This window comes from Lactuca virosa, chromosome 4, assembly GCF_052849685.1.
Source record: "Lactuca virosa cultivar CGN04683 chromosome 4, Lactuca_virosa_CGN04683_v6, whole genome shotgun sequence".
Taxonomy (NCBI): domain Eukaryota; kingdom Viridiplantae; phylum Streptophyta; class Magnoliopsida; order Asterales; family Asteraceae; genus Lactuca; species Lactuca virosa.
In genome coordinates, this window is record NC_136429.1 from 255,782,946 (window position 1) to 255,795,269 (window position 12,324).

Genomic DNA, 12,324 nt, shown 5'->3' on the forward strand with positions numbered 1-12,324 from the left:
AGGTTTTGCCCTAATAATTAACTATCCTTCATTCATTCATTCCTAAGGATTGACCTAAGGAATTGGCACAAAATCCATTGCTACATAAGGCGCATCTGCCAACTTTATCCTTTAAGCCCCTCTGCCAGGATTACGACATTCACTATTAGGCGCATCTGCCAACATTATCCTTTAAGCGCATCTGCCAGGATTATCCTATAAGCGCATCTGCTAGTATTATGACATTCTCTAATTGGTGCATCTACCAATATTATTCTTAAGCGCATCTGCTAGTATTATGACATTCTCTATTTGGTGCATCTGCCAATATCATTCTTAATCATCTTACATACCTCATCATTTTATCACATACCAACTATCTCATTTACCCATGTTCTACCCAACATATTAGTATATATAAAATACATATACAGTTTAACTCATTTAAAAACCTGCACCAACATTGCATTCAACACCATCTCAGATAAAAAAACAATTTATTAACACATAGTATGTAATTCATAGCAAATACTTCATATTTATGTGTTAGAAGAAAGTGACTATACAGTCACATGATAAGACGATGATCGGACAACACCTCGTCTCTTAAAACAATCGTTTCCGATAAAACCAGGATGTTTTTCTTGGAAACCGGGCTTCTCGCGGGCAAAGTTTCGGCTTGGAAATTTCACTTCTCGGGATCATCGGGGCTTCAGGACTTGCTTCGGGGCTCGGGAATGATACCGGGGCTTCGGGGTATCTCTTGCACGAAAATCGATGCAAAATGGGAGAGAGATAAGAGAAAATGAGCAAAGGAATCAGCTGCCCTCACATTCTATTTATAGGGTGCTGAAACTCAAATTACGCTGGGCGTAATTTCAGAGTACGCTGGGCGTACTCTTCGGATAAGCTTTGGTATGTGTGCCACGATCTTCAAAAATTCATAACTTTCGCATACGAGCTCCGTTTTCGATGTTCTTTATATCCACGCGTAGGTTAGACTATGATCTACAACTTTCATTTAGACTCCGTCGGCTAATTTTGACTTTATTTTTATTATATTATTTTTAGTAGGCCGGGACAGGAAAACTCTGTTATAAAATCATAACTTCTTCATCCGACGTCCGTTTTCGTCTGTCTTTTTACCGTTGGACTACTAACGATGAGATCTTCAAATCTCGTTTAGATTGTTTCGTCTAAATATCGCTCGATCTCATATTCGAACTTCGGGCTGTACACTGCTAAGCCGAAATTTCGAAAAATCATAACTTCCTCATACGAAGTCCGATTTAGACGTTCTTTTTATGCACGCTCTCGGTTTAACGTATTCTACAACTTTCTTTTAGATCGCTAAATCCAAATATCGCTTTATCGTAAATTCACTATTTACGTCGCGTTGTGTCGTACCGGTTCTATCGCGAAACTTCGACAGGTCATAACTTCTCCGTGATAACTCGGATTTCGACATTCTTTATATTTTCGGAAACCTTGTGACATATACTTCAACTTGGTTAAGATTATTCAATCTAAACAAACTTCCATCAAAAAGTCATTTTTAATGCTTATCGTCTCTAAATTGACTAGCCCGCATTTACGGGCGTTACAAATTATGACTTTTTACTATAAAAAAATTTATTTATTTTTGTAACCGTGGTTCCCACGGGTATAACCTAGTATGGTTTATAATAGAGTATATATATATATATATATATATATATATATATATATATATATATATATATATATATATATATATATATATATATATATATATATATATATATATATATATATATATAAGCAGCAAGTATAGAAACGGGAAAGACAATACCTGGCCCTCGAAGTAGGAACAACACCCATCTGAATCTAATGGGGACTCATACCAACTTGCCCCAATACAACCTCTGGAAACTTTTTCATCGAAAGATTTAGACGAGAGATTTTTTTCTATATCCTGTCCTAGATCAGAAGTCCTATCCGGTTTTTGATTATCAATAGTCCTAGGAAGATGGAAGACGTTAGGATATGAAAAACAAGACACAATCAACCAAATGATATGATTTCTCCATATTTTTATTGACTCAGGAAGACCTTCAATAAAACACATCCTTCGAGAACTGAAATAAATCCAGGCACCCGTACTATGGATTCGGAAGAAGTATTGAAACAAATCGACAGTAGGAACAACCATTGAGGCATGACCAACAACTCAAAAAAACTATCATGTAGAGTTGGGTTTCAATTGGCAAATATGGATCTTATAGGCTTTAGTAATCTGGCCGAAAAAGGAGATGGAGGAAATCGCAAGCCAACCTTGAAATAATAGATATAGAAACCAATCTTAGCAGTTGGAGGATGATCAATTATACAAGTGACGCCTGGGAAAAGCAGCACCATCTTCCTCGACAAGATGATATTGCTCCAAAATCTAGTGTAGCCGTTCGCGAGATACAGTTGAGGTAAGAGCAGGTTGCACAGAGCGAGGCATTTTTCTTCAAAGAAGTTGGAGAACGAAAGGAATAACTGACAAAGCAATGAGGAGGAAGATGATATGACGTGACAAGCATTTATAAGAAAAAAAGGTGGGAGCAGCAACCGCTGACAAATGAAGGAAATAGGCGGCTACGCGAATGCTCAAGCGCATGACAGCGGCATCTGACAAGTTTATACCCTTGGCAATAAAAGCCACATTTAAGCTCAATAATTAAAAACGATTTGGAAACCGTATTTAACAATTAGGTTGGAGGGCTTAATGGTATATGGGTATCATCCCACACACCAAGACAGACCATTAATGATAAAGTAGTCAAGCCATAGATGATAGAGCCCAAATAAGCAACAGTCCGACAATATACATCAACTCGGCTAACCAGGTAGCAATAAAATAACCGAATAAATCATCTGTAAAGATTCTTAGGCAATATCATGGGAAACATGGAAAAGGAAAATTTATTATATTGAAGGGTAATACCCTTGCAACTCTTGGACAAATGTGATACCCTGTTAGAAAAACAACAACCCGGATCGACTTGTATGTATAAAATGTCTCTAAATGCACAACGAGCAGGGAGCACTTCCAAAAGTCAAGCAATTTTACTTATAGCCTCAATCTACATCTAACTTAGGCATCAAAGAGCAATATTGAGGTCTATCCCTAGGTATAGCTTTCTAACCTAGTTCTTATCTTCCTTTTGCAATGTGACATCCAGAGTACACATTAGAAAAAGTTTCATATAACTAGCTATCACACATCTAGAAGACCACGTAGCAATAGTGTGGTATAAAAAAGAGTGATAAAAAATTATAAAAACAAATTGTGCCCTAAAGTAAGGAGCATAAAACATAGAAAAAGATTACAATTGTTTAATAAAGATCTTCAAACATGGGGAGTATGGTTAAAACGACTATGGATATGCATTCCGGGAAAGGATAAAGTGTGTTTGGTTGTGGATATGTATTATGTGAAAGGATAAACAATGGATATGCATTTTGGGAAAGGATAAAGTGTGTTTGGTTGTGGATAAGTATTCTGTGCAAGGATAAAGTGTGTTTGATTCTGCAAAATTGTTTTCAGTTTATTTGGAAAACATTTAGTAAAAAATAAGTGGAGTTTTCATTTTCTGTTTTTACTAGAAAATATAAAAAAAAGACGTTTGTTTAAAACTACATGAGTTTCATTTTCCATTTTAATATAGAAAACATGTTTACATATTTACTTTTTTGTCGTTTTTCATTTTCCAATTTTTGCTATTTCAAATAATACAATGTTTAACATATTACTTACATAACATTTAACAAATGTTGTGTACTGTTCTTAAAAGTACATCAAACCATAGTTCTTTAATGCAAGAATTATGGAAATAACTGGACAATATTCCACACGTTGCACAGTTATAAGTAAAATATTGGTAAATATATGTTATTAAAAAATATATATATTCTTTTTAGTAAATTTAAATTAATAATTCTTACACTAATTTATTATAAAACATTCAAAGTATTTTAAATAAATGATAAGCATTATCAAACATGGGTGTACGAAATTACTTTCCTAATGGATTTATGAATATCAAATGACAGATCTCATATTATTATATATATATATATATATATATATATATATATATATATATATATATATATATATATATATATATATTAAAGTTGTGTTAAAAGATGAATAGTAAACTTCTGTTTTTTTGGAAAAAATGGCCCTTTCATTGTGGCCAACGATTTTTTATGTTGGAAACTAATAGTATTGGGCTTTTTTTGTACATTTTGTTATAATCTATACACGTGTTTCTCATCATGCATGGTGCTTACTGTTTTCCATGTATATCCATTCTGCCTCGCTATCTCCGGTAGTTGTTCCCGATTATTAGCTTCCGTCTCTGCTTCTCATTTCAGGTAAGGGCTCCTTCTGCTTATTTACTTTTGGTTCGTTTGTTCTTCTTCTTTTTGTTATTGTATTTGGGGTTTTTTTTGCTTTAATTTGTGTGGATATGGGTCCTCGCAAGATTCGTCCTTGAGGTGATGTTGCTTCCTCTTCCAGTTCGCCTCCTGTTACTGACGGTAGAAATGACGGTAGAAATGTTCGCCGTCAGTTGTATCGACGGACGGATGGTTTACGTGCTCTCCCTGAATATGTAGACTGTGGCGACTGTGACGCAGTGTGCGATTATTGTGGTGCTTTTTTCTGGCTTGGAGAAAGATATTTGAAAATGTCTACTCCTCAGCATCCGAGATATCATCGTTGTTGTAGAAGTGGTTCGGTTGTTCTTCCCTATCCTTCTAGAATGTCGGATGAATTTATGGCCCTTTTTGCTAACGACCCATTTTTACGGGACATTAGAGCTTATAATAGTATGTTCTCTATGACATCTTTTGGAGCAGATGTTGATGATGATGTCAATGATAGTCGATGGCCTTTTGTGTTTAAGATTTCCAGACAAATTAGTCATAAAATTGGTTCCCTGTGTCCAGACCCTCAGAAAGGACCATAGTTTCTTCAGCTTTACTTATTTGACACAGAAAATGAAGTCGATAACAGGTTGAGGGTTTTTGATGGTCCAAGGAAACCAAATCTGGACGCAAGTATAGTGTTGTTTCTGGTTTCGTTTTTTTCTCAGAACAATGAATATGTACGAACATTCAAAACTACAAAAGATATTGCAGAGCAGCAAAATATAAGTTGTTATTCCGTTCGTTTGTTCAGTAATGTTCCGGATCGCAGATATGATCTCCCTTCACCGGGATCGTTAGGTTGCATTGTTAGTGGTGATGACAGTAATTGCACTGCCTATGATATTGTAGTCCATTCTAATTCTGGTCGTCCACAACGTATTAGCAAGCTTCATCCCTGTTACATGCCCCTGCAATATCCAATTTTGTTTCCATATGGTGAAGATGGTTGGTCTCCACGGTTGAAATTGAGAAATGAAGTTGGTGTTAATGCTCGGAACCTCACAGTTAACATGTACTATGCATATCAGATCCATGCTCGACAGGGAATATGGTGTCCAATTTTAAATGCCTCCCGCTTGTTTCAACAGTATCTCGTGGATGCATATACTTGTATTGAGGCTGCATGGTTGGACTACATTTCTAAACATCAGGACAGTCTTCGTTCTGAGTATGTTAGTGGGCTATATGATGCGCTTTCAAAGGGGGACAGGGAGGGTCGGTTTGTAGGCAAACAAGTTTTTTTACCAACCTCTTTTACAGGAGGTCCCCGGTACATGTATAGTCACTATCAGGACGCACTGGCCATATGTAGAGTTTATGGTAACCCACAATATTTCATAACTTTCACATGCAATGTAAAATGGCCCGAGCTAAGACGATACATGGATAGATATCACGAGAAGGATCCAAATAGCAAGGCAGATATCATTGCAAGGGTTTTTAAACTGAAGGTTCATGCTTTTGTGGACTTCTTGAAACGAGACAAGACTTTCGGTGATGTTGATGCATGTATATTATTTCCTTTGTCTATGACTTGCAATCTATTCTTAGTTGAGCTTATTTTTTATTCAAATATCTTATCAGCTATTCAATTTTCATGATTATTTTACTTTTTCCTTACTCTTTAATGTGACACCTAAACGAGACGAATATAATTGTATGCCACTGTTGTGTCATTGGAAATTGTTAGGTTGAAACTTTGTTAGATATAGAAAGATTATGCAGGGGCGTTTTACTCCAAAACTGTTAACATCATTTTTTTAAGTATAAAAGTAGCATGTAGAGGCAATTTGGTACAAAGTTCTTAAAATCAAATTTTTTTTAAGAAGGGTATGCAGGGGCATTTTCGTCCAAAAATCTTAAAATCTATATTTTTAACTATATAGACGCTATGCAGCGCCAGTTTGGTAAAAAAATGTTTGCATAAAAATTTTGTATAATTGTATGCCACTGTTGTGTCATTGGAAATTGTTAGGTTGAAACTTTGTTAGCTATAGAAAGATTATGCAGGGGTGTTTTACTCCAAAACTGTTAACATAATTTTTTTTAAGTATAAAAGTAGCATGTAGAGGCAATTTGGTACAAAGTTCTTAAAATCAAATTTTTTTTAAGAAGGGTATGCAGGGGCATTTTCATCCAAAAATCTTAAAATCTATATTTTTAACTATATAGACGCTAAGCAGGGCGAGTTTGGTAAAAAAATGTTTGCATAAAAATTTTGTACCTATAAAATTAGTATCTACGGGCATTTTAATCAATCATTTTTGTAGGCAGTTCTGTAACTATAAAAACAGCGTGCAACATATAAAATATACATGTTACAAATAATTGGAATGAAGATACAGGAGTCTATCGTCTTTCATCTACAGCTGCCTGTTTTCTTGCATTATCATCTGTTTTCATTTAAATGGTTTACCATTTTCATATGTTTTTTTCTTTTCAGTATTTAAATGGTTTGTATACATATGTCATGTAACAATGTGATAATTGTATCCTTGCATTTGTATTCAATTAGATTCCCTTATCCTCATTTGTTTTTAAATTGAATGGTTTACAAATATAGGTTCTTTTTTCTTAAAGTGGATAAGTAATTTGTATTTTCATGTCATCTCAGATTCTTGCAATTCTATTTTTCCATCCATATTAAATTACATTATTTTATTCTTATCTTCCATGTTCCTGTATTTCGTACATCCTAAATTTGACGTACATATCACTACCATAAAACAAAGTGCATTTTTTAAAATTTAACAAGTATAATTATGTTGACAGATTTTGTATACGATTGAGTTTCAAAAGAGAGGTCTTCCACATTGTCATTCGTTGTTATGGGTAAATAGTTCATCTAAAATACGGCACGCTGAAGATGTAGATAGATATATAACTGCTGAATTACCAGATCCGGTTGCGGAACCTGCGTTGTATAGAACAATTACTGCGTGCATGATTCATGGTCCATGTGGTCCACTAAATGAAAAAGCTCCATGTATGAAGGATGACAAATGTAAGAAACATTTTCCAAAGCTGTTTCTCGAATCTACATTCTTTGATACTGATGGTTATGTGCGTTACAAGCGCTCTTCAGCAACAAAACACATAACACCACGTAGGATTCCCATAGATAATGGGTATATCGTACCCTATAACAAAAGGTTATGTTCTCGGTTTGATGCACATATTAACGTTGAGTACTGTGGATGGAACATGATGATAAAGTATCTCTTCAAGTACATTTCTAAAGGAGCAGATCGTGTTAGATATGCACTACAAAAAAATGAAACAGAAGATAGAGGTGGCCCAAGTGTTGTGACAAATAATAAAGCGGATGGAAAAGAAAAGGAATCCTCTTTTGTAAATGAAATTCAGAATTTCATAGATGGAAGATACATCTGTCCACATGAGGCGGCATGGCGTATTCTTGATTTTCACATACATCACCGGCACCCACCTGTTCAGATTCTATCCGTTCATACAGAAAACACACATCATATTGTGTTTAACGAAGAGAGCACAATACAAGAAGTTTTGTCCAACCCAAATGCTTCTAGAACAACCCTTCTTGCATGGTTTGAGAGCAATGCAATAGATGTGTCTGGTCATGATGTGATATATGTTGACTATCTAAATTATTACAAATGGGATGCTCCTTCTAAATCGTGGGAACGTAGGCCTGATGACTCATCAAAAATGGTTGGCCGGGTTGTCTTTGTTCATCCATCGTCTGGTGAACTGTTTTATCTGAGAATGCTACTTTCTCATCAGAAGGGTTGCAAATCATTTGAAGATCTACTTACCGTTTCCAACATTGTCCATCCAATCTACAGAAGTGCGTGCAATGCATTAGGAATAATTGGAGATGACACCGAGTGGATGAACGCATTCATTGAAGCTTCAGTCTGGGCGACTTCAGTACAACTGCAATCCCTTTTCTGTCACCTGCTGCTTTTTTGTGAAGTAAGTAATCCACGCCTCTTATGGGAAGTGGCACATGAAAAGATGTGTGATGATTATCTGTACAAAATGAAAACCAGAATAATGGATAGGTCTTTGTCTTTCAAGGATGATCTCACAACACAACAGTTGCTTCACAGTTTAGAGGATACGCTTCGTTCTTCCGTCCCTTCAAGATCATTACATGATTTTGATTTACTGATGCCATCATCTGATATCCTTGCTGTGATTGATAATCGACTGTTACTTGAAGAAATGGCTTACAATAGAGAAGAACTACACAAAGCACTTAATCAATTTCTGCCACAATTAAATGCACAGCAGATGTCAATCTATCAAACAGTTATTGGGTGCATTGAAGATAAGAAACATATATTGATGTTTGTCTGTGGTCACGGTGGCACAGGAAAAAAGTTTTCTATGGACTACGATTCTTTCTTATCTTAGATCAATTAGGAAAGTGGTTCTAGCTGTTGCTGCATCTGGAATCGCATCATTACTACTTCCATCTGGAACAACCGCACATTCAAGATTTAAGATTCCAATAGACCTGAGAAACAAAAAATCCTGTGATATAAAAAAGAGAACAATGTTAGGTGATCTCATGTGTCATACATCACTTATTGTATGGGATGAAGCACCAATGAGTGGCAGAAGATGTTTTGAATTTCTCGCCAGGTTACTACGAGATGTTTTAGAATGTAAGGAAAAACCATTTGGTGGTATTTCTGTCCTCCTTGGTGGTGACTTTCGACAAACACTTCCAGTTGTCCTAAAAAGCACACGTTCTGAGATAACGGCGCTTACATTACCAAAATCATATATATATGGCCTCTTTTTGAAGTTAGAATGCTTACGGAAAATATGTGTTTACTTTCAAATACAGATGCCGAGACACACACAATATCAACAACAGATTTTGCCAGTTGGCTTCTCAACATTGGAGATGGTTTGCTTGGATGTCCAGATACAGATGATCCGGACAATACATCTTGGGTTCAAATTCCAGAATCAATGTTGATCCCACCTGGACCAAATGTGTTACAAGATCTTATACAGTTTGTGTATGGAGATTGTATACTCACCAACCCAACTGCCAAAGACCTTTCAGAAAGGGCAATTGCTTGTCCAACAAATGAAGTGGCAGATAAGATAAACAACATGATCCTAAAAACTATCACAACTTCCGGTTTAGTATATAACAGTACAGATTCAATGCAGCCAAATGGAAAACACATGTCTGATCTAGAAGGCCTATATCCCACAGAGTACCTAAATGAATTAATATTTCCAGGAATCCCACCTCATGCACTTCACTTGAAACAAGGAACACCGATTATGTTATTGAGAAACATAAATCAAAAGAAGGGATTATGTAATGGTACTCGGTTGATTGTTTCACAGCTTCTCCCAACCATAATCGAAGCTTCTATAATGACTGGAACTTATATCGGAACACGTGTATACATTCCTCGCATAAAATTCATACACATACCATCCGATTTGCCATTCAGTTTTTCACGAAAACAGTTTCCAGTCAAAATCTGTTATGCAATAACAATCAATAAAGGCCATGGTCAGTCATTAAAAAAAATTGGTGTTTATCTATCTCAACGAATTTTTGCACATTGACAATAATATGTAGCTTTCTCCAGAGCAACATCACCTGCATCTATAAAAATTATTATAGAAAGAAATGAACATCTGATACCCACAGAGACAAAAAACATTGTGTACAAAGATCTGCTACGCAATGTAATCCACAAACAGGTCCATAATACCCATAATAACCTAAAATATAACTTTCATATCACTATTAGTTACATAGCTGTAATTATTTTCCAAACAAGCCTCGATGCATACTATATGTAATACCTAACACTTTTACCTCAATTAATCCCTGTTTTCCTAACAGTGAAGACACAGTAGTCATGTGTAGTATATCTGATCTGAAGTGCGAAGGTGTTGGAGCTCCTTTATAAGTAAGAATCATCCGCAAATGGAAGAACGATAACCGTCGATACGAGACATGGTACTTAGCTGTTGACAGATTTGTAAGTGTACAAAATATATACACAAAACATAAAGATACAAAAAACAGTTATTATGGCTATACTTTAATACTTAATTAATTCTATAGGGAGATGCAATACAAATTCTTGGACAACGTACCAGTCAGGCTTATATTGAATCAGTATTCAAATTATTCGATTGCTACACGATCTCCGAATATAGCTGTCTTGAACTTGATAGGCACTAGAAGGTACTAGAGAATGATTTCTACATTGAGGTTGGTCTCATTTCAGTGATCAAGCCACTTCCAGATACAATGACAATACCAAAACACTGGTTCCGGTTTGTGACAAAATCGCATCTCATGGAACTTGGAGAAAAACCACCTTACTATCCAGGTATATAGATCCCTGTTTCATTCTACATCATACATATTACTCACATAATAACATTAATTACTTTTTTAGATTTTATTGGTGTTCTATAAAAATCAGAGACTGCAGAAGACAAAATGATGAGCCATATGTTTTCCTCCTCCTAACAGACAGCATGTAACTGCAATATCATGGAACATATATTAAGTATACATTACACTTCCATCAAGTAATAACATCATACATTAAACATGTAGTTGCAATGAACTTCCAATAGACCTATGGAATGAATGCATCACAGTCCCAACAAAATTCAACCGCGATCTACTCATGCCGCTGCCTGCGATTACAGTTGTTGCTGTTACAAACCTAAAAGCTTCCACTTCTGCAGGTATGGCACTTCCAATCTGAAAGTTACAAAAAAAATTACTACCATGCTATAATAATTCTTATTAATGAATATAATCCTGTTTTTAATCCTAGGAACATTGCGCCATGGATCATCCCCTGCCACCCACGTATACATAAATCCAGAAATACCAGAAACAACATCAATACTTGATATGTACGACGCATTTCTCATCTGTAACCATCAGATTTCTTGAATAAAACTATTGTTAACAAAATGACTATCTGATTTCAGTTTCCGTGGACCACAAAGACCAATTTCTATTCCATCTGGAATACCAATTACATGGCAGGATATCAAAACAAGAAAACGATCAGACTTACTGGTTATGTTACATGACATCTTCCTATCTAATTTCATTGAATAATACTGACAAAAATCAATACCCTAACAGTAAAACCATCTGGTTGCAGAATAAAACCTTTTTGATCAAATCATCAATCATGGATATTCAATTTCAAGACAATTGGTATCAAGTTATATGTCCCACTTGTATAGATCTCATTCACAAACGGGGCCCACAATGGTACTGCAGTGCACACTCTGTCATTGAAAACCCAACGTTTTCGTAAGTACACTTCAATCTACATTAAAACCGTTTATGTTGTATACTATAAGCTAATAGACGTATTTTAAAAACAGACACAAATTCAGCCTAACACTAAGTGACACGACGGACACAATATCAGCAATCATATCCAACACCTCATGTCAGAAACTGCTCAACTCTACCCTTCAAAATCTTATAGCAAACAACAACACCATCGACAGGAAAACGCTTCCACCTTTTATTACTCAGCAGAAAGGGTAAACAAAGAACATGTCAATTCAAATCCTAAAGGCATCAGCTCGGGACAATTTACGTTTCATAATTGTAGACATTGAAAGCTTGAATTCTATATTGCAAACAAATGTTCCAACAACTCCAGCACAGGTCCCCACAACAAGGGCAACAATGCAACAAAACACACCTGAATCTACAATGTCCGTCACACGCAGCGCACGTACTCTGTTATATAACACCAGTGGTATACACATAAACCAAATTATTACCTATTATACCTTTATGTTTTCTAACACATCCTCTCTATTGGATACAGATGAGCCAACACCATCAACGGACACAAAGCGAAG

General features: G+C 35.7%; 1 protein-coding gene across 1 annotated transcript; it reads left to right on the forward strand.

Moving 5' to 3' along the window:
• The first annotated feature begins 4,700 nt into the window (after positions 1-4,700).
• On the forward strand, positions 4,701-11,557 carry LOC145105820 (uncharacterized). The gene is made up of 15 exons (XM_079042900.1): positions 4,701-4,947; positions 5,011-5,952; positions 6,783-6,838; positions 6,887-6,896; positions 7,007-7,131; positions 7,216-8,774; positions 8,842-9,179; positions 9,281-9,970; positions 10,040-10,127; positions 10,535-10,657; positions 10,701-10,805; positions 10,902-10,958; positions 11,039-11,172; positions 11,265-11,346; positions 11,425-11,557. The coding sequence occupies exons 1-15, from the start codon at positions 4,701-4,703 to the stop codon at positions 11,555-11,557; spliced, it is 4,689 nt and encodes a 1,562-aa protein (XP_078899026.1).
• Positions 11,558-12,324: the final 767 nt, after the last annotated feature.

Bases quoted from the DNA above. Each gene is read 5' to 3' on its own strand.
- LOC145105820 (XM_079042900.1), top strand. From the start codon at position 4,701: ATGTCTACTCCTCAGCATCCGAGATATCATCGTTGTTGTAGAAGTGGT. The intron at 7,132-7,215 runs GTACATCCTAAA...TTATGTTGACAG, and splicing joins CTTCCATGTTCCTGTATTTC to ATTTTGTATACGATTGAGTT. The intron at 9,180-9,280 runs GTTCTGAGATAA...TTTCAAATACAG, and splicing joins AGTTGTCCTAAAAAGCACAC to ATGCCGAGACACACACAATA.